The sequence below is a fragment of the Protopterus annectens genome, chromosome 9.part0 (assembly GCF_019279795.1).
Source record: "Protopterus annectens isolate FY-2018-M chromosome 9.part0, PAN1.0, whole genome shotgun sequence".
NCBI classification, from domain to species: Eukaryota; Metazoa; Chordata; order Ceratodontiformes; family Protopteridae; genus Protopterus; species Protopterus annectens.
This window is the reverse complement of record NC_056743.1, coordinates 1,923,948,386-1,923,971,335: the sequence shown is the minus strand read 5'-3', so window position 1 is coordinate 1,923,971,335 and position 22,950 is coordinate 1,923,948,386. Positions and strand designations below refer to the sequence as shown.

Below are 22,950 nucleotides of genomic sequence, written 5' to 3'. Positions count from 1 at the left end.
TGCACTCCATAGCTTTACATATCAGACTCGTCAGGCTAATGGGGCGATAATTCCTAGGGTCTCTAGTCGCTCCCCCTGAGGGATGACTGTAGCAGTGTGCCATTAGGTAGGGACAAAGCCTGAGGTGAGGCTGTGTCAGAATAGGGCACATAGATCTGGTGCCAGTTCGCTTTATAGTTCATGTAGAACACAGTCAGGGATATTATCGGGTCCCATGGTAGCTGTATTCTTGGCCTTGGACAATGCAGCTTTAACCTGTGTTGCAGTAATGCTTAGTGCCTGGTATTCTTCCGGTATTGTGATTAGTCCTTTGGAGGGGAGAGAGGGGTAAACTTGGCACTGAATCTGTCGGCCAGTATGTTGGCAATGTCTGTTGGCTCAGTATAGGAGGTACCATTGTGCAGTATCTCAGAGCAAATCTAGTTATTGCTGTGGAGGTTCTTGATATAGCTATAGAAGACTTTGTAATTGTTTTTAGTGTAGGTAGGCAGTGTGAACCATTTTGCCCTCTTCCATTGCTTTGGTGACCTCAAAGAGGTCCACTAGGTTGAGTAGGCTTGCTCTGCCCATAACAAAGCTAAACTGGGTTGGGTCCAGTGTCTGGAGGTTTACTATATCACTAATGAAGATTTCCATGATGATTCTTTCCATGGCTTCACATATATGGATCAGACCTTTTGGAATAAGATGCATTAAATAAGGAGATTCTGTTTCTAACTATTTAGATCTCCCGGAGAACTTTATCTCCACACCAAGCTGCTACTTGGTTGCTATTTCATAGAAAAAGATATACCAAAAAAACATAAACACCGATAATATGGACAGTCCATATGAGCTTGAAAAGAAACGCTGTAGTCTGTATCTCATAATTTCATTTGCGTTTATTTAAAAGGCAGATGAGCGCTGTGTCAAATTTCACAAAACTTTCATTCTTTTATATACATCTTAAACATTGGTCATTTCTGAACACCACCTGTACATTTGGAAGATCGTCAGCATTTTTATTGGCAGATATTTAGGTACTTTTGTTCCTAACAGCCAATGAGGAAAAGACCAATCGCAGCCAATTTACCAGGGCTAAAGGCCCAATGGTGCTAACGTGGGCTGGGATGGAGCTATTGGGTGAGAGTGGGGGTTTTAACCAATGAAATATTAGAGCAGTTATGCCCAATGAGAGTGAGATGAGGACTGGGGAAGCCAATTCCCCCTCCTGGTATTTTCCTCATTGGCTCTCATGAACAAAAGTACCTAAATATCTGCCAATAAAAATGCTGAGTTGATGTTCCAAATGTACATGTGTTAAGAACTGACTGATGTTTAAATTGTATATAAAAGAATGAAAGTTTTGTGAAGTTTAACACGGCGCTCATCTGCCTTCTAAATAAATGCGAATGAACTTATGAAATCCAGACTGCAGCATTTCTTTTCAACTCATACGGACTGTACATATTATCGGTGTTTATGTTTTTTTTGGTTTACCTTTTTCTTTGAAATAGCAACTAAGTAGCAGCTTGGTTTGGAGATAAAGTTCCCCGGGAGATTTAAATAGTTAGAAACAGAATCTCCTTATTTAATACGTCTTACTCCAAAAGGTCTGATCGGTACCCGGTCTAAACAGAATTGGTGATTCGCTCTTTTTTTATGTGGTCCAGAACCACAGAGCCACTGACTAGACTGGTATAAAGCAGTGAACTGATGGTCATATAAAAAATTAATTTATGGCTTTACATTTAAGAGTAGTGAGACTTATGGGTCTATAAATGGCCCACCTTTGTGCAGAGGGATGACTGTTGCTGTTTGTCCTTCATGAGGCACGAAGCCTGTGTGGAGACTATAGTTAAATAGCAATTCCAGAGGCCCAGGTAGGTTATGTTTCATGCTATTTAGAAGGCATCCTTGGATATTGTCTGGTCCCATTGATGCAGTGTTCTTGGTCTTAGATAGAGCATTAAGGACCTGTTTCCTAGTAGGGCTGCCACCTTTTAACAAGGCCAAAGTGGGACATGGGGGTGGGGTGTGGCCAATATGACACTGGTCACACCCCCACCATGATATCACCAGAGCTGTTAAAGGAGATGCAGTATTAACATGCGAAAGATCTGGCTTGAAAAACATTGGCATATGAAAGAACTGGTTTGAAAAATATTGGCATATGAAAGAGCTGATTTGAAAAATATTGTCATATGAAAGACCTGAGGAGTGGAGCAGCAGAGAATTAACATTGCAAACCATTTAAAAAAGGTAAAATAGTAAATGAGGTAATGTAGGCGGCATTTTGGCCATTAAAAACTGACATTAACACAGCTTGTAGAAAAATAATACATTATTTTTACCAGCGAACATGCCCATCATCCTTCAAGAAAATAAAGTTAAACACATTTTCACTGTACCAAAAAGCCACTCTAAAATGAATGAGAATGCACAGCGGACACCACAGACCCGATTTACCTTTTGACCACAGCAGTTAAGTAAAAAGAAATAAACGTACAGCAGTAATTTACACAGCATAATGATTTATTAACGAACAGGCCCAACAACAGCACTGGCCGTAATCGGATTATAATGAAAGCAATACATTGTACATTTATTGAAGACATCACTAGAAACAAAATACAAACTTTTCTACTTGTAAAAGCAAACTATCTTGAAATGATGACATTTTAGCACAATCCCAAATGCACTGCATTAACTTCTGAACATGCATCCACACACACAAAGGGAAAAAAAGTACGTAAACATTTTTAAAAGTATTTCTTGCAAGAGCAGCTAAAATAAACTACAATGTACAGCAGACCCCATGGACCCCTTTTACCTCAAAACATAGCAATTAAGAAATAAAAATAAACCTTTAACAGTAATTTACCCAGCACACGATGCAATAAATAGGCCCAAGTAAAAGCAGTACACCTATATTCACATTGCAAGCAAAGCAGGACATTTTAACCTTATTAAAGACAGCATAAAAATAAAATGCACACATTTACAACTATAAATCAAAACTATCTTGAAACAGCTATGGCAAGTTGGTAACATGTACCTACTAGAATAATAAATGCACTACATTACATATTAGTATTTCCCCTCAAAAAGGTACACTTATACCACATGCATATTGACTTGCAAGAATTAACAGGAAAAATTTCCCAAACAGTATATCCTAACTTCTTGAAAACAGCATTAAATTGCACACATTTACACACAAAAAGTGCAAACTATCCTCGAACATTTTCTATCTGTAAACAGAAAGTACCCTGAAAAAGCTACGACAATAGAAATATTTCACACCACATTTATCTTTAAGACTGTCCCAACCAGAAGGAAACAAAACTTTCATACCCAAACAACCACAATTATAATTACATGTATACACACACACACACACACACACACACACACACACACACACACACACACACACACAGTTTTTATACCTTTAAAAACTACTACTTGGAAATCTCAAAATAACCACTGCACAGATTTAAATACTGCGTACTGCACCCCCATTTACCTTTTAACATTAAAAACTTAAATTTAAATAAAGTACAATATTCCCATTTTAAATAACTAGAGCCACAAAATACTATTGACTGTTGTACTTACCACTATCACAGTCTTCGCTGGGCTAGCTGGCTTCCTTCCTGCTGGAATGGCTAGCTAGATGACTGGCTTCCTTCCTGCTGGAATGGCTGGCTGGATGACTCGCTCCCTGCCTGCTGGATGACTGGCCCCCTGCCTGCTAGAGGGGCTGGCTAGCAGGCTCCCTACCTGCTGGACTGGCTAGCTGGCTAGCAGGCTTCCTACCTGTTGGACTGACTGGCTATCAGGTTCCCTGCCTGCTTCAGTGGCTGGCTGGTTTTCTAGATGGCTGGCTAGCAGGCTGTCTGTCTGCTTCAGTAGCTGGCTGGCTGGCTGGCAAATCTCAGTCCTTTTTCTAATTCCTAGCAGCTGTAGAAGTGCTAATATAAAACCACTCTACAGCTGCGACCTTTGTAGGACTCTTCCTAGTGGAATCCCTCCCCTTGAATCATTGCAGCTAATTGCTACATGATTTACACCACCCGGACCTAACAGGGAATACCTCTGCCTGCAGGTCCGGGTTGATAAGGTAACTGCATTGCCGTGGAAAAAACAGAAGTATTTTCGGCTTTTCCACGACAATTCAGCATGCATCAGAAAACAGGACTTTTAAAGTCCCACTGCTTCACTTTGCGGGCAACGGGATGATGGCTCAACCCATGACTGTCCTGCTGACAACAGGACGGGTGGTAACTCTATTCCCTAGTGATAGCAGGGGGAGTTATATTTGATGGTATTTCCTGAGGGAAGTTTGAGGGGGAGAGAGGGGTAAAGTTGGAGCTGAATTTATCGGCCAGTAGGTTTGCTATATCTTCTGGCTCAGTATAGGTGGCTCCATTTACAATGAACTCTGCACACAATTGTGTATTGCCTTTGAGGTTGCAGACATAGCTAAAGAATGCCTTGTGGTTGTCCTTGGCCTGGGAGGCCAAATTCACCTCAAATATGTCTTTGGTAGACTTTATTTGTCCTCTGACTTTGTTTAGTTTAATGAGAGTGCTTTTATCCTGCTGGGTGCTGCACCTCCTATTGTTTGCCATGATTTTCTTCCTTCTGTTGTACAGCCGATTTATAGTTCTGTACTTCTTCCTGGTGGGTACAGCTGCCTCTATGCAGCTATTAACATGCTTGTACAGGAGTTATGTGAACAGTTCTGCACAAACAGCAGTGTTCTCACGGATTATGGGAGTTTGAAATTTTGCCAGGTTATCACTTAAAAGCAGGAATTTAGCCTTAGACTAGTTCCTGAATATTCCAGGTTTAGCTTGGGGTCCAGGTTTTATTTTTACTTCAAAGGATACCATTTTGTGATCTGACCTTACAAGGGAAGACATTACAGTAGGGGGTGTGCAACACTCTCCCATATTAGTGAGGACCAGATCCAGCATGGCTGCACCCCTGGTTGGTGTATTGATTATCTGATTTGGGGAGCTTGTGTTTACAAAATCCAGGACTCTCTGTGCCTGTATGTTTGGTGTCGTATAGAATTCAGTTAATAGTGGGGTAATTAAAGTCGTCCATGAATATGGTATTGGGTTGGATGGTTAGTGTTTCTAATAAGTTTAAATACATGGTATGGGTTTCCTGGGTCATAGAGGAGGACCTACAGCTGGCAAAAAAGTGATATTGGATTTTGCCTATGGTGATTTGAACATGGAGCAGCTCAAATGCATTGTCTTGTTTGACCAGCCTTGAGGTATATTTATTTTTGTTGTAAATACAGACACCTCCACCTTTAGTCCCCGTCTGTGTAGTAGCTGGTCTAAATGTGTGGAAGGCATTATAACCTTGCACTGTTGGTGTGCTCTCCATGGCTTTAAACCATATCTCACTGACCACACAGACATCAGCATTCTCTAGGGTGAATAGAGCTTCTAGGGAGTGGAGTGTTTTTTAGACTCCTAGCATTGAGCAGTAATACCTTTAGATTTTATTGGCTTTGATTTGCTACGTCAGAAGTACTTTCAGTTTGCTCAACAAAGTTACTGTAAGCAGATGATGTGGCATTACAGGCAGTCTCTGAGCAAGAACTTCAGCAAAGACTAGGGAAATGGAATGCAAGACTGAAGGCACATGGGGTGAAATTGAGTACAGATAAGACGGTTGCAATGACAGGAAATAGTAGAAATCAAAAGAAGCTGAGAACTGAGATAGCAGAAAAAATAGTGGAACAGGTTAACAGCTTTAAGTATCAGAGAGGGGTGGTTGAGGAGAACGGAAGTCTGAATGAAGAGGTCAGAGCTAGAATCAGAGAGGTTACAGCCAACTGGCACAGAGTGTCGGGTAGTGTATGACAGGAGGATGCCAAAGAAGCTGAAAAGTTGTACGAAACAGTGGTGCAACCAGTACTACTGTATGGTACAGAAACCTGGGCAGTAAAGGCACAGCGGTTGAGGAAGCTAAAGGTAATTGAGCTGAAGTGCCTGAGATAGGTGGTAGGATGCATACCGTGAGACAAAGATGAGAGGATATCAGAGCAGAAGCCCAAGTAGCTCCAGTTGCAGAGAAGGTCAAAGAGAACAGATTACTGTGGTTTGCGCACATGTGGAGAAAAGTAGGAAACAATCTGGTGAAGAAGATTTGGGACATACAGGAAGTAGGCAAGAGGAAACAAGGGTGTCCAGTAAAGAGTTGGATGGATTGTGTGAGGGAAGACCTGCTAAGGTCAGGCATGACAGTTGATGAAGGTAAGAGAGTGACACTGGATCAAGAGAGATGGCGACAGTTGTCACAACACCCTGACCCCATGCAAAAAATGGGGAAAAGGGGGATGTTGCTTATGTCCTAAGTGATGGTTCAATAAAGATGTTTCTTGCTTAAAAAAGGGGCAGGAATTGAATAATTTACATAATGTTGCTTAGGTTATATGATATATAGTAATAAATGTGAAGTATAATGTTTGTTTGTTAATGTTAATTTGTTAATACAGTTTGATTACTTTTGTATATAAATGTAAATGTGCCTATGTCACAAGTGATAATTCAGTTGTTGTTGTTGTTGTGTCTTTCGGCTTTTCCCAGTAAGGGGTCACCACAGCGGAAATCCGGTCCGCTAATGATTGGCAGTTGATTTTTACATGCTGAGTTGCCAACCCTAACGCACAACCTTCAACGAAGGTACGCCCATTCACGCATGTCTCCACACAGAAGACGCTCTAGCTGAGAGTAGGTGTTTAAAAAAGATGGGAGGTTTGAAATGCTCAAGAGGCTAGTTTCCAAATGCTCCCACATTATACTACTATGATGTGAACAAGCCAGGTGTGTTGCAGGTTGATACAAGCTATGATCCTACAAAGGAATAGAGTCGTTGTCATGAGTCAGTAGCGTTTAGAGATGCGCAGAAGTGACTTGCAGAGATAGAAAAGGAGCGGTCAGCAGTAGTATACAGATGTGTTAAATTCCATGAATGTGTGTGATGGTGACGTTTTGGTGAAAACAGACCACAAAACTTTTCATAGCATGGGCTGTCACCAAGTCGGACTATCCGGTAAACAAAAGTAAATAAATGTTCAAAAAGTCTTTCTTCCCCATCACACATTCAAAACTCCCACTACAAGGCACCTCACAAATTGCAGGCAAATAATTACACATATGAGGTAGGTTGACTGGAGCTTATTCATGAAAGAAGCATAAAATATTAGTAAAAGAAGAACTATAGAGTTTTTAGGTAATATGCCATATGTGAATGAAAGAAGAAATATTAAAAGCATTTCAGAGGTGTTTTGGCACCTATGTAGAAATGCAGCTGCTGAAGGATATTACAATGAAATTCATTAGAGAAGAAATACCCAGAGCTAGATTTTCAAAGCTGGTAAAATATTAATTCCTTATTAAGTGAAAAAACGCTTTAGCAGACACATTAGTTGCATCTGTGAACAGTAAAGTGCAAAGAGTAATTGATGTAATGTTTTGTTCAGGAATGTTATGTTGAGTAGAACAAATAGTGGAGAGATGTGACGTCTTGCAATGAGCACAATGGCAATCCAGAGGGTGAGATGCTTGCAGTGCGCATACGACAGTCCAGAGGGAGAGATTCTTGCAGTGCGCATAACGACAGTCCAGAGGTAGAGATGCTTGCAGTGCGCATAACGACAATCCAGAGGTAGAGATGCTTGCAGTGTGCATAACGACAGTCCAGAGGTAGAGATGCTTGCAGTGTGCATAATGACAGGCCAGAGGTACAGATGCTTGCAGTGCGCTTAACGACAGTCTAGAGGTAGAGATGCTTGCAGTGCTCTTAACGACAGTCTAGAGGTAGAGATGCTTGCAGTGTGCATAACGACAGTCCAGAGGGTGAGATGCTTGCAGTGCGCATACGACAGTCCAGAGGGTGAGATGCTTGCAGTGCGCATAACGACAGTCCAGAGGTAGAGATGCTTGCAGTGCACATAACGACAATCCAGAGGTAGAGATGCTTGCAGTGTGCATAACGACAGTCCAGAGGTAGAGATGCTTGCAGTGTGCATAATGACAGGCCAGAGGTACAGATGCTTGCAGTGCGCTTAACGACAGTCTAGAGGTAGAGATGCTTGCAGTGCTCTTAACGACAGTCTAGAGGTAGAGATGCTTGCAGTGCGCTTAACGACAGACCAGAGGTAGAGATGCTTGCAGTGCGCATAACGACAGTCCAGAGGTAGAGATGCTTGCAGTGCGCATAACGACAGTCCAGAGGTAGAGATGCTTGCAGTGTGCATAACGACAGTCCAGAGGTAGAGATGCTTGCAGTGCGCATAACGACAATCCAGAGGTAGAGATGCTTGCAGTGCACATAACGACAGTCCAGAGGTAGAGATGCTTGCAGTGTGCATAACGACAATCCAGAGGTAGGGATGCTAGTATACACAGTGCCATATCATCTGTAGAGTGAATCTGTACAGATTTATTCTAGTTCAGAGAAGCTGTTTGTCTAATTTATGTGGATATTTACTGAGGTTTCCCCGAAATAATCAGACTGACAGACACCGTAAGTGTGACAGTGCATTAAAATGTCTGTATTCTGAAGACAGGATACCTGATGACGTCTTATCTCACATTGGTCTGCGATGTACATGTTCTGCATTCAGAAGATTTGTGGATGTGTGGGAATTCAGAGAGAGACACTGTCTAGTTAGGATTATCCATATTCCAAGCAATGAGTGCTGGGAACTATAAAACCAGTGAAAAAATCCCATGAGAGGCTGTATCAAAAGCAGTGACAATTGTCATTTTGCAGTTACTTTGGACTATAGGATACTCCAGTGACTCAATCTACCACCATTTCAAACGCTGATGTACTGAGGATTGAATAACGGTTGAAAACACCATATGGTCGATGTCTTCAAACATCGAACTTATTAAAAAAATAAAAAGTACCCTAACAGGTTTAAGCAAGGGGGCAAGCCCCCCCTGCACACCCCACACCCCCTGCTACTTAAATATACCAACTCCGAGACCGCACTGCATTGCAGTAAACAGAAATCTCCCCTTACGGAGATTTCCGTTTACACGTTCGATGTGCTCTTTCGCTATTCTTGTGTTGACAACATCAGCTTCGATATTGTCAGCTTTTGAGAATATAATATAGACCCGTAAAACAGAGCATCTGCTTAAGTTTGTGGTACCGATGTCTGAGAATCAATATAAAGTTAAGGAACTACTGGAAAAAAAGTAGCAGACAGAAATTCTGTTGTAATAAAAAAAAATCTGCAAAAAGCCATAAGAAAGTAATTGCTAAAACAGCTGAATGACAACCCTGTATACTTTGTGACGACAATGATAAGAAATTGCTGACACCTGTATGACAAAACATACTAAAGCCCAAGGTCCAGGAATATTAGCAGCCAGAAATGTACAACCAGAAATCCTATTGCAAGAAAGTAGACACTGAAAACTGCGGTGATCAAGAGTTTGAGACAGATTTGTGTAGTCAGGTCTCCACATGAAGTGTTGCTCAAAGTGAAGATTGCATGTCTGGTATAAAAAGTCCTGTTAATTCCTTCAGCAGTCTTCCCTATTTAGATAACTTATAGGTTCATAGGATATTACTGGGCTTGAGACCCCAGGGGGGCATTTTAAGCCTAGCCATGCTTTCCAAATTTATCTGACAAGTTTTGATACCATAGGGTTATTTTATGGGGTATATGTAGACTTGGGCTTCTTGTGATCAAGCATTTACAGGCTGCCATACTGAGTAGAGACATAGGTGCCAGACCAGGGGTAAATTTCCGATTCCCCATATCCTGTTTATATTGCAACCGAAGGTTAGGTCCCTAGATGGAGTAAATCTGGTGTGATTTGTGTGGATGTGCAACAGTTCTTTCAGAGAGCGATCAGAGAATACTTTGTAACCCAGTCATAGATCACCTGTCAGCAGTCTGTGGGAGACCGAGTACAAAGACAGGACTTTGAAGCAGTCCGTGTAGGATATGTTGTTTACACCCTGTATTCCTTTTTTGGGAAGAGCTTATGTGGACGCCATAGTTGTTGCATATGCTTGTTCAGGTACATAAAGAAGGGGGCATTGTACTCTGTGATTAGTCTGACAAGGGCCGAGTAGAGTGGGACAATTTCATCCTTGAACTTGGATGACATAACTTTGTTTATAAGTTGCGCAACATAGGATTTCCTTTCTTGCCAAAGACACATGATGGTCAAAGGTCATGTTACTGTTTACATGCTTTCCCAAATCCCTGACCATTGGATCTGCCCTTAGGAATGTGTTGTCAATGTGGCAGTTTCCAGGAGTAGCCATCTTCCCAAAGGATTCTATTATGCATTTCTTGGCATTGACTTTTATACCCACAACTGTGGCAACTGTTATTGGCCTGTGTCAGGGCTTCTTGAATAACTACATATATTAGGGATTATAAACTGCTCCAGAGTGAAGAACTATTCTAAAGACTGAAACGTTTCATTATTGAAATGTCTTTCATTTTAATGAAATGTAATGCAAACTCTTTATAGATATTTATTTTTTTGCAGAACCCATCACTGCATACCTCTAAACAGTATTAAAATGTTTGGAACATGGTTGGGTAAATCTACTTGCCTCACATCATATGAAGTACTGTGCATAGTAACATGTCCCTTATTGAGGAGTTGAACATGAAGCACAAGTAAAATGCAAGTGGTCAGGATTTCTGTTCTGTGCCCAGAAAGTATATTTTTGTACTTTATAGGTTCTTGTCTGTTCTGTTCTGATTCCATATGGTAAGTAAATATAAATGGTCATTAAATGAGTCTGCCATTGTGCCACCAACACTCTCATGTCAGCATGCTTCAAAAGTAACATACAGAATATGTGCAAAAAGTTTGATTTTGATTAAATGAAATGCTTGTTTCTTATAGATCTTATAGATATTTATGTTTTAGCATTTGAAAAAAAGGGAATGTTAGATATGGGGCATATACCTTTATTCTAATGAGTTAGCTACAGTGATGAACATGTCACATGTTACATAAAATTTCCAGAGAATTCAGCTTTCATTGTGGACCTTGTGGAGTTTAGATTAAATCTTGTGTGCTATTCCAAATGAACAGAGAGACAAAAGATGTGTAGACAGATTAAAAAAAAAAAGTGGTTATTAATTTGCATAACAGAAGTGGACTATATAAGCAGACAGGCTTAGCTGGAGAAGACAGGATGTACATGTTGGAGAGGCTTCTGGGGGAGAGTGAAGTGATCATGGGAGTGTGTGCCTTACGGGATTCCACATTTGCACTGCCAGTCATTGATCTGGTATTGTTTCAGTGTTTATTTTGAAGGAGTGTTTGTGTGACTAGTCAACAATTATTAATTTATGAAAGTATGGCATATCTTAACTAATGTAATCAATGTGGAGTCACCAAAACTGTTTTTGGTTGGGGGTACTCACTTTTGCATCCATTCAGACCCAAGAGGTATGAGGCTAGGGGATCGGTGTGTGGGGGGGTGCAGATGGTACAGGTGGTGCCTTTGTGTGTGTTGCACTGTCTGTTGTTCACTAGTTTGTCCCAGTGTATGCTAGCAGGGCAGGAGCTCTGCTCAGCTTTAGGAATCTTGGTCTTACCATGCTGAGAGGTCATACACACAGCACACAGCTCTTCTAAGGGACTGTGCACTTTACCTATGGATAACCTGCCGTGCTGAGAGGTCATACACACAGCACACAGCTCTTCTAAGGGACTGTGCACTTTACCTATGGATAACCTGTCATGCTGAGAGGTAATACACACAGCACACAGCTCTTCTAAGGGACTGTGCACTTTACCAGTAGATACCCTGCCGTGCTAAGAGGTCATACACACAGCTCTTCTAAGGGACTGTGCACTTTACCTATGGATAACCTGCTGTGCTGAGAGGTCAAACACACAGCCCTTCTAAGGGACTGTACACTTTACCTATGGATAACCTGCCATGCTGAGAGGTCATACACACATCCCACAGCTCTTCTAAGGGACTGTGCACTTTACCTGTAGATAACCTGCCGTGCTGAGAGGTCATACACACAGCTCTTCTGAGGGACTGTGCACTTTACCTATGGATAACCTGCCGTGCTGAGAGGTCATACACACAGCACACAGCTCTTCTGAGGGACTGTGCACTTTACCTGTAGATACCCTGCCATGCTGAGAGGTCATACACACAGCTCTTCTAAGGGACTCTGCACTTTACCTGTAGATAACCTGCTGTGCTGAGAGGTCATACACACAGCACACAGCTCTTCTGAGGGACTGTGCACTTTACCTAAGGATAACCTGCCGTGCTGAGAGGTCATACACACAGCTCTTCTGAGGGACTGTGCACTTTACCTATGGATAACCTGCCGTGCTGAGAGGTCATACACACAGCTCTTCTAAGGGACTGTGCACTTTACCTATGGATAACCTGCCGTGCTGAGAGATCATACACACAGTACACAGCTCTTCTAAGGGACTGTGCACGTTACCTAAGGATAACCTGCCGTGCTGAGAGGTCATACACACAGCTCTTCTGAGGGACTGTGCACTTTACCTATGGATAACCTGCCGTGCTGAGCGATCATACACACAGCTCTTCTAAGGGACTGTGCACTTTATCTATGGATAACCTGCCATGCTGAGATGTCATACACACAGCACACAGCTCTTCTAAGGGACTGTGCACTTTACCTATGGATAACCTGCCGTGCTGAGACATCATACACACAGCTCTTCTAAGGGACTCTGCACTTTTCATATGGATAACCAGTTTAATCCAGTGTCTGTCCCTTGCCAGTCACTCTGTGTCATCTGATCTCTTTCCTTCTGACTTATGTACATAATAATGAATATACCTGGGATACTGAGTGCAGCTGATTAATGCCAAATGTCTGATGATCATACCTCTGCCTGCTTGAGTAGCTTCAGATTTGTTAAAAATGTGCATTGTGTATTGATTTGTCTTTTTCTGTATAAAAATAAGATTACAAATATCTATGATATTAAGTGTAGTTATTTTTGTCAACATTATATGCAGGTATATACTCTTAGTGTGGTGAAGCTAACCACATTCAAGTTGTATACTATATGGAATGAATGCAACCTAAACCTTGTATATATTGTACTAAAATCTTAAGGAGCTTTTCTCTCAAGGCGTTCTCTGAAAGTGAGTTATGCCCAGTGGGACTTTTTCAAACAATAAATGCAGATAAATAAAAAAATACATTAAAGCCTATACTAAAAATTATGCTAGTTTTTTTTGTTTGTTTGTTTTATTTAACTGTAAAATAGATTAGGCATACCTCTCAATCATCCAGATTTTCACGAAATGTCTAGATTTTTGCTTCCTATGTTTAAATCACCGAGGATTGAAGCCATTAAACAATGACATAATTTTGAGTTTCAGACTTCAAGTCCTTCAGTAAATATATGCTAACACAAATCCTGTTATTTTAAGTTTATAAGAGCAATGTTTAAAATATGTCTTATTTTTTTGGCCTTTGCTCCCCCCATTATTTTAGGCTTTGAATGTATTTCTTGTGCTAAGAGGTTGAGAGCGATGGTTCTAGGCCTGATGCTGTTCTTTTCTGTTGTAACATTTTCCGTATTGCTAAGAGGTTGAGAGCGATGGTTCTAGGCCTGATGCTGTTCTTTTCTGTTGTAACATTTTCCATATTGCTAAGAGGTTGAGAGCGATGGTTCTAGGCCTGATGCTGTTCTTTTCTGTTGTAACATTTTCCGTATTGCTAAGAGGTTGAGAGCGATGGTTCTAGGCCTGATGCTGTTCTTTTCTGTTGTAACATTTTCCGTATTGCTAAGAGGTTGAGAGCGATGGTTCTAGGCCTGATGCTGTTCTTTTCTGTTGTAACATTTTACGTATTGCTAAGAGGTTGAGAGCGATGGTTCTAGGCCTGATGCTGTTCTTTTCTGTTGTAACATTTTACATATTGCTAAGAGGTTGAGAGCGATGGTTCTAGGCCTGATGCTGTTCTTTTCTGTTCTAACATTTTACATATTGCTAAGAGGTTGAGAGTGATGGTTCTAGGCCTGATGCTGTTCTTTTCTGTTGTAACATTTTCCGTATTGCTAAGAGGTTGAGAGCGATGGTTCTAGGCCTGATGCTGTTCTTTTCTGTTGTAACATTTTACATATTGCTAAGAGGTTGAGAGTGATGGTTCTAGGCCTGATGCTGTTCTTTTCTGTTGTAACATTTTCCGTATTGCTAAGAGGTTGAGAGCGATGGTTCTAGGCCTGATGCTGTTCTTTTCTGTTGTAACATTTTACGTATTGCTAAGAGGTTGAGAGCGATGGTTCTAGGCCTGATGCTGTTCTTTTCTGTTGTAACATTTTCCGTATTGCTAAGAGGTTGAGAGCGATGGTTCTAGGCCTGATGCTGTTCTTTTCTGTTGTAACATTTTACGTATTGCTAAGAGGTTGAGGGCGATGGTTCTAGGCCTGATGCTGTTCTTTTCTGTTGTAACATTTTACATATTGCTAAGAGGTTGAGAGCGATGGTTCTAGGCCTGATGCTGTTCTTTTCTGTTGTAACATTTTCCGTATTGCTAAGAGGTTGAGAGCGATGGTTCTAGGCCTGATGCTGTTCTTTTCTGTTGTAACATTTTCCATATTGCTAAGAGGTTGAGAGCGATGGTTCTAGGCCTGATGCTGTTCTTTTCTGTTGTAACATTTTCCGTATTGCTAAGAGGTTGAGAGCGATGGTTCTAGGCCTGATGCTGTTCTTTTCTGTTGTAACATTTTACGTATTGCTAAGAGGTTGAGAGCGATGGTTCTAGGCCTGATGCTGTTCTTTTCTGTTGTAACATTTTACGTACTGCTAAGAGGTTGAGAGCGATGGTTCTAGGCCTGATGCTGTTCTTTTCTGTTGTAACATTTTACGTATTGCTAAAAGGTTGAGAGCGATGGTTCTAGGCCTGATGCTGTTCTTTTCTGTTGTAACATTTTACGTATTGCTAAGAGGTTGAGAGCGATGGTTCTAGGCCTGATGCTGTTCTTTTCTGTTGTAACATTTTACATATTGCTTAAGGATGAGTGTGTTTGCTTATTTTCATTTTTGTTGTAGCTTATCTGTGCACCCAGCCCTCCACAAAGCTTTGGAGCTGTGTTCTAATTTCAGTCATTTTAATGTTTTGATTTTTAAGTATTATGTTGTTGTTCTTGTTTGTTAAATTCTTAATTTTAAATGTTAACTTATGATGTGCCTTACCAGGGTATCAAACTGTTTATATAGGGTAGTTAGTAGTATGCAGTAATAGTAGTACTGGTTTGTTGTAGGCCTTTGGAATTAGTTATTTCTGTGATGTTTTGGAGACTTCTAGGGCCTAATAGCACAGGAGATGCCTAAAACAGTCCATTATGACCCTGCTTAACAAGTTAACAACACTACCCAGAAGTCATATAGAGCTGAGCTGATGTCTAAGGATCCTGGGAAGTGCTGTAGCTGTGTTGAGGGTGAGGGGACAGGATCCTGGAAGGTTGACAGTTACTTCCAAAACCTAGACTCGACTCTTTTTCCATTGGCGCCAGTTGTTTCACTTGGGTTATAGTAGTTCAGTCTTCACTTGGTTCCAGGTACAAACTCTGAACCCGTTTATCAGTCCCAAGGTTCACTACCTGCTCTTCATGTACTGTTTCTTCCCCTTAGGTCATATGACAACAGTCAGCTGTGTTCCTGTGGGTCAGATAAAACCGTGATCCTCTGGGATGTGGCAACAGGACAGGTGATTAGGAAACTGCGAGGTCATGCAGGGGTAAGCAGCTTTCATTTTTTGTTTCATGCCTGGTGGAAAGAGTGGTTGACTGATATGAACATTTTTATATTACATTTTTAAAAATGTTACATTGAACATTTGAAACTTAATTGAAGTGTACTGTTTACTTAATTGAAGTCTACTGTTTAAATGTGTTTAAGTGGATGTTTTTTGCTCTGTGTTCTCTGCACCTTAATATGTTGTATGGACCTCAACAGTAATATTCACTAATGCAAAAAAAAAAGACTTTAAATGCTTTTCTGAAGTAGCAAATTCTGAAACTTGTTACAAAAGTAAAGTGTTTTTGTAGGGTGACAAAGCCCCCTTTTACTCCTTCCACTGCTTACCATATAAACACACTAACTCTGAGGTCACCATACCTCAATAGTAGAAGGAATGCTTAGGGACAGTACAGCCTTAAAATAAGTATGTTACCCCAAATTGTTTATTCAGCATTTCAGGGATCACACTTGGCTGTATGAGGTACATTGTTGTTACATTGTTGCATTATGTTTATGTATGTGTTTGTCAGTTTAAGACGGATACTAAGTTTCATCCTGTAGTTGTCTTTATTTGTGTACTCTGTCACTGATTAAATCACTTTAGATAGTGCTTCTGGGTCTCATAAGCTCATAAGTAGTTTTGAACTGTTACACCAGCAACCTCTGTACTAACAAAGCTAACTCCACTCTACTGGATATTCTGGAGGATCTGCTGAAAACTTGTATCAAAAGGGGCAGAAAGTAACTGCTCTCTGTGTTGACGTTTGTGAACACACACTAATACAGTAGTCCTCTGTATTTTACCACCATGGATCAGTACAGACTTTTGTTTTGATTGCACAGCATTTACTTCTCAGGAGGCTGTGTTCTTAGCACCGGATACACCTTTTGAAGCACTACAGTTGTTGGACTGCAAGGATTGGTTTTCAGGTCAAATAGTTCCATGTGTTACCCACCTGGTGACAAAGCTATCCCTTTTCATGGCGGTGTGTGAAAGAACTTACAATGAAAATCCTGAAATCTCACAGGTAGTAACTAAAGAACTTTGTTTTTTTTAATGTCATTCTTGACAGCATCTATTTTCTCTCATTTGCCGGATTTTATTTTTTTTAAGAATAGCATTAAAATCAAAGTTTCCTTGTGGGGAAACTGATTCCTTCCTCAGATGTCTCGTGTGTTTAGACCACTTACATAATATCCATAGTTGCATTATCTCTGTCGGGTTCAGTAGTGCCACCAGCATGGATAATGCTAGATCTTAGAAAGCTTCTTACTTGCTGGAAAACTAGAGAAAATAAGTCATACCATCAGGTTAATCGTCTTCTTAGCCCTGAGTTCCCTCCAGGGACAATGACTGTAACAGAGGAAGACGAGAGGAAAGAAGAGAAACAGAAAGAAGAGTGTTAAGGAGGGGGCACAGAAAATGGGACTGGCAAAAGTGGGCCTGCTTCTCAGCAGCTGTTTCCTTTGGGCCAGCCTGTGAAGATCCAATGCAGGCCTTCCCTGTATCATTTCCTACCCCTGGTTGTATCCACATTGTTAGTAGTTTAGTCCAAGTCTGCACCTGTACATCAAGTAAGTTTTTAAAATTATGCTGGCCAAGTTCGGCACTGTTCATCTAGTCTCATAGCTGTCACCACATCTGTCATGGGCCATCATTTTTATCCTCATGTTCAGTTCTCCAACAAATTGTTCCATTTGGCACAGACTCCTCTGGACAGTTCCCAGTCTGCCTTCCTAGAATGAAGACTTACCTCATGGGGATACAGCTGTGAGCTGTTCACTGTGTTACGTTGTATTAGATTCAGAGCAGGCTGTGACTGAGAGGGGAGCAGTACACAGTGTGCTCAACTCAGTGACAGCACTTGGGGAGACATCGCCACTCTCTCCAAATGAAGTGCAAGCATGAAATTAGCTTGTGTGAGTAAAGGTGGATGGGAGTGGAACCCCTGCCTAAGTGGGCTTGGTTACATGGACACAGCCCCCTGAAAAGTGGCCTGTATTTACTATTTTTATTTAAAACCTCATTCTTGGTAAATGCCATTTCAATGAAATGACTTCTGATGAGCTGTCATGATTCCCTGTGAAGGTGATTGAGGGGTGCTCATCAGGCAGGCAGCTAGAACTTGGTGGATTGTGCAGCTTCCCCCCATTTTCCCATTCCCCTGATGACCCCATCCCTGCTAATCTCAGATGGGCTTCACTAGCAGTGTGGCAGGGAGGTGAGCCCTCCACTCTGGGAAGGAGTGTGATCACTGGTGCTTATTGGTTTCCATTTCGACTAATCCTCTGTCAACCTGAGTCTATCTGAAGCCTATCATACTGGTCTCACTGATGGAATCACAGCTTTTTCTCCAGTAATGTGGTCAAGAAATGGTTTTATTTTTTATTCCAGTCTGATCCTGGGTTCTCCTGTCTCTCAGTGCTGTGCCTTACTAGTATATCTGTTGTTAATTCACACAGCTGCTGAAGCCATAAGCTGTTTGGCATTACAGGTGATAATTTATTCTCTGTTTCCCCTGAGGTTAACATTGATGTCTGAGATCCTTGATGTTAAATATAAACAGCTAAGAGTGGCAGTCCAGTACCTTTCATCTCTGGTTACCCTTTCACCTGACTGTGTTTGCTCTGGCTGCAGCTACCACAGTTTTATATCAAGGGCTATTGGCTCACTGTCTGCAGTGACATGCTACTCCGTGTTTGTTTCTCAGGCACAGGATCACCATATATAATTTTTGTAGGTCTTGTGTCAGCTCATATCTGTTTTTCAGGCAAGAGCTTATTCAAGTCCCCACTCTAAGCTTAAGTGGCATTGGATTAAATGCAACTTTATGTGGGAGGTACCCAGATTCAGAGGTCTGAATGCATGGCATCTGCCTCTGTTGCTCTTCATGTCAGGGTTCCCATATGAGGGTATAGCATGGAAAATGCATTTGAATTCAGCTGTTTAGCCCCCCCCCCCGCGTTCTTGCAATGAGTACTTCTCCAGTCCCACCTTCGCATTTGCCTCTTGGCAATCTCCAATCCTTTGATATGTTTTGCTCACACCTTATTTCAGCAATTGTCCAGACTCTTCAGTAACGGTCTTTGGCCCTGCAAAATACTGAACATGTGTGGCCCCTAAAGGTGACAACTCCCATGTTGGGCTCATCTACAACTTTGAAACAAACGCTGAGAGTGTAGTGTCTTCCAATTTGGAGGTAGTTTCACCTGAACACTGCATGAAATGTGAGAGCAGGGCTCATCAGTTACATGACCCAGATGCACTGTATGACACAAGCTCGTGGACAGTGAAGATGACACACAAGGTACGGCCTGGCACTCCTCCTGACTTCTCCATATTCAAGTATTTACTCCGTATCGCTGCAGAGGAGCGGTGGCTGGAAGACTGTATCATGTTCTGCCAGCAAAGATGATTAGAGCAGGTGAACTGAGCCCAAGAACAGATGATCTGGATGGTCCCACAAGTTATATACATGTTCAAAGCCTTTTTAAGTTAAATTACATGCACTCTGGTAATCTTGGTCCCAGGAAAGGTGGACATTACGTCTCCCTCTTCCAGATACTACTCTGTCTTGGGGGGAGATGAGACTGTTTCTGTTACAGTGCTCTAATGAAACCCACTGCCTCAAGTGCATGCTGTCCATCCCCTGGATCGCTAGTCAGAGGCTGTAGACATACTGGGCAAGTGGGCTTTTACATTCTACACTTTCTTGTCAAGTGCCATAAATTACCTTACCCTGCTGCTGTACTTAGTGTGGTACATGGACAAGGCTGATTAGCAGGTAGTGAGGCTACTTAACAGTGAATATAATGCATTTCAAAATAAAACAGATTATAGTTATTTGACTTCTTCTTTCGGCTTTTCCTGGTTAGGGGTCGCCACAGCGGATCACCTCTCTGCTCATGACTGGCAGTGGAGTTTTATGGTGTTGAGTTGCTAGCCCGGCACCCAACCTTCCACAGAAGGCACACACAAGCATGCACTCATGCCTAGGGCCAATTTAGAGTGTCCATTCCACGTACATCATGTCTTTGGGATGTGGGAGGAAACTGGAGTACCTGGAGGAAACCCACGCGACCACAGGGAGGACATGCAGACTCCGCATAGAAGGCACCCCAGCTGAGGATTGAACCGGAGAACCTCTTGCTGTGAGGTGCTTACCGTTGATTGACACTATACAATAATTGATCAGACACTCTGATAATGGATTGGATGTACTTATAAAGTAACTGTATACATTAAGATCTGTTGTAGTGTCAGGCTAATGTAAATAGTATACGTAGTTATTTAAGATATTCATTCAACTGTATTTGAAAAATAAAAAAAAAAAAGAATGACTGTTTTAAGATAGGAGAGGGTTACTGAATAGATGGGGGAGGCGTGGCAACAGCTGAGGTAACATCCCAATATGGGGAAAAGGATCAATGATAAAAAGCAATGTAAAATAACTAGAAAACGGTTATGAATATTTTCTCATATATTACACTTTTATATACAAATTAAATAGAGATGGTGAAGAGTGAGAAGGTATGGGGAATAAGGTTGCCACCCGTCGTCAGCGGGACACTCACGGGTTTAGCCACCTAATCCCGTTGCCCGCTGTATCAAGTAGTGGGACCTGAAAAGTCCCGCTTTTGTGATCTCACTGAGTTACCATGGAAAAGTCGCAATTACTTTTGGCTTTTTCACGGCAATTCAGTTACGTCACCAACCCGGACCTGCAGGCAAAGCTGCTGCTTGATAGGTCTGGGTGCTTTACTTCATGCAGCAATTGGCTGCAATCCACGAAAGGGGTGGGGATTGGGGCAAGAAGAGCCCTGCAAAGATTGCGGCTGTAGGAGCGCTTTGTTTTAAGCGCTTCTACAACCGCTAAAAAAACAAGATTTTTTTTTTATAACAAGCGATTCAGCCAGCCATCCTCCTCCATCCAGCCAGCCAGTCAGCCATCCTCCTCCATCCAGTCCAGCCAGCCATCCTCCATCCGGCCAGACATCCTCCTCCTCCATCCAGCCAGCCAGCCATTTTCCTCCTTCATCCAGCCATCCTCCATTCATGCAGCCAGTCATCCATCCATCTAGCAGCTACTCCCACCAACCAGCTAGCCACTCCAGCCAGCCATCCATCCATTCATGCAGCCAGCCATCCATCCATTCATGCAGCCAGCCATCCATCCAGCCATGCATCCATTCATTCAGCCATCCATCAAGCCGTCCATCCAGTCATTCATCCATCCAGCTGCTACCCCCACCAACCAGCTAGCCACTCCAGCAGCCATCCGTCGTACCCATAACAGCATCTCCTTCATCACTCTGGTGTTGACGTCATGGTAGAGGGTGTGGCCAGTTTCGTATTGGCCACACCCCCATGTTCAACTTTGGCTCGCTTAAAAGGTGGCAACCCTAATGGGGAAACATCAAAATAAAAACCTGACAAAAATGTTAAACAAACTGAAAGAATTTTGTGACTGGAACTATTGATTTATATGATCAGAAATAGTGTACCACTCAAAAATAAGTCTTCTTAAGGGAAATATCTACTTATTGAACTGCGGTGGTGGTGCTACGGTAGCGTTGTCACCTCACAGTAAGACGTTGTCCTGTTCGATTCAAAGCTAGAGTGTCTTCTGTGTGGAGACATGCGTGAATGGGCATACCTTCATTGAAGGTTGTGCATCAGGGCCAGCCACTCGGCACCTAAAAAATCTACTGCCAATCATTAGTGGACCGGAGTTCCGCTGTGGCGACCCCTAACCGGGAAAAGCCGAAAGACACAACATTTCGGGTGGCTGCGGTGGTGCAGTGGTTAGCATTGCCACCTCACAGCAAGAGGTTCTCCGGTTCGATCTTCAGCTAGGGTGCCTTCTGTGTGGAGTCTGCATGTCCTCCCTGTGGTCGCGTGGGTTTCCTCCGGGTGCTCCGGTTTCCTCCCACATCCCAAAGACATGCTGTAGGTGGATTGGACACACCAAATTAGCCCTAGGTGTGAGTGTGTGTGTGTGTTTGCCTTCTGTGGAAGGTTGGGCACCGGGCTGGCAACTTGACACCGTAAAACTCCACTGCCAATCATGAGCGGACAGATGATCCGCTGTGGCGACCCCTAACTGGGAAAAAGCCGAATGAAGAAAAAGAAGGGAAATATCTACTTATTGCCTGAAAAACGAAGCAAAGAGACTACGCGCATTTCATTGTAGGAAGTGTGTTTATCGCTATGGAGCCCATTGCGTTTGCGCACTATTTCATGATCCGGACGCAGTAATCTAGAATCTCATGGTTATACTATTTGCGCAAAGTCCGCTTCTCAGATGTCTCGTAGTTTCAGGAATTCCCCGATTTGTTCTCAAACTGTTGCTATATGCATATGCGATTTTTTTTTTTTTTTTTTTTTTTTTTTTAATAAAAATGGCAAGCTGCAATTAAAAATAATGCTAATGATTAAAGGACTTTACCTAATTTCAGAAGCTAGAATGTTCGTTTATGCCGTCAACATTTTGCATCAGTAATATAATTGCTTGAAAAGAGTAGCTGATAATGTATGAAGAGCTCCTGCAGTTCTTATGAGTCAGAGCAGCAACAAAGGCTGTTCATTGTTCATGTTTAATTTATTTATTAATTTTATCGTTGGTTGTACAAGTGCGGTCATTAGTGGCAGCCCTCTCATCTGCAGAAAGTAACCTCAGCGACAGATGAGAGAAAAAAAAAGTTTTTCAAAATCGCTGAGCCTGAAAGAAAGACATGTATTTTCTTATTTTACACAGGTCTGCACAAATAAGCGTTTTTGTTATTATTAAATTTAAATCTTTAATCAGAACAGACGAATACTTAAAGAATATAACAACAAAAGAGATGCCCCATCTACATGTTATGATAAAAAAAGTTTTGAAAATATTTGGATTAGGTAGACCTTAATGTTTTGAGTGAGTTTTTGTATAAAGTCTAACTCTTTATACATCATAAAACAGGAGTGTATGGCAGATGTATTCAATATTAGATTTTAGGTAAATACTTTAAAGTAGAATGTTTCCACCATTATAGTGAGAGGGGACAACTGCCAAAGAAGTTTCCTACATTGCATATAGGCATATATATATTGTGTGTGTGTGTGTGTGTGTGTGTGTGTGTGTGTGTGTGTGTGTGTGTGTGTGTGTGTGTGTGTGCGCGCGCGCACATGCACATAATACATTGGTA

General features: G+C 41.8%; 1 protein-coding gene across 2 annotated transcripts in view; it reads left to right on the top strand.

Moving 5' to 3' along the window:
* The window catches only part of WDR83 (WD repeat domain 83), a 346,786-nt gene that overhangs the window by 42,173 nt on the left and 281,663 nt on the right, over nt 1-22,950 (top strand). For both annotated transcript variants that reach the window (XM_044084728.1, XM_044084727.1), the window contains exon 3: nt 15,655-15,760. In XM_044084728.1, the coding sequence (XP_043940663.1) occupies nt 15,655-15,760 (106 nt within the window). The remainder of the gene's footprint in view (nt 1-15,654; nt 15,761-22,950) is intronic.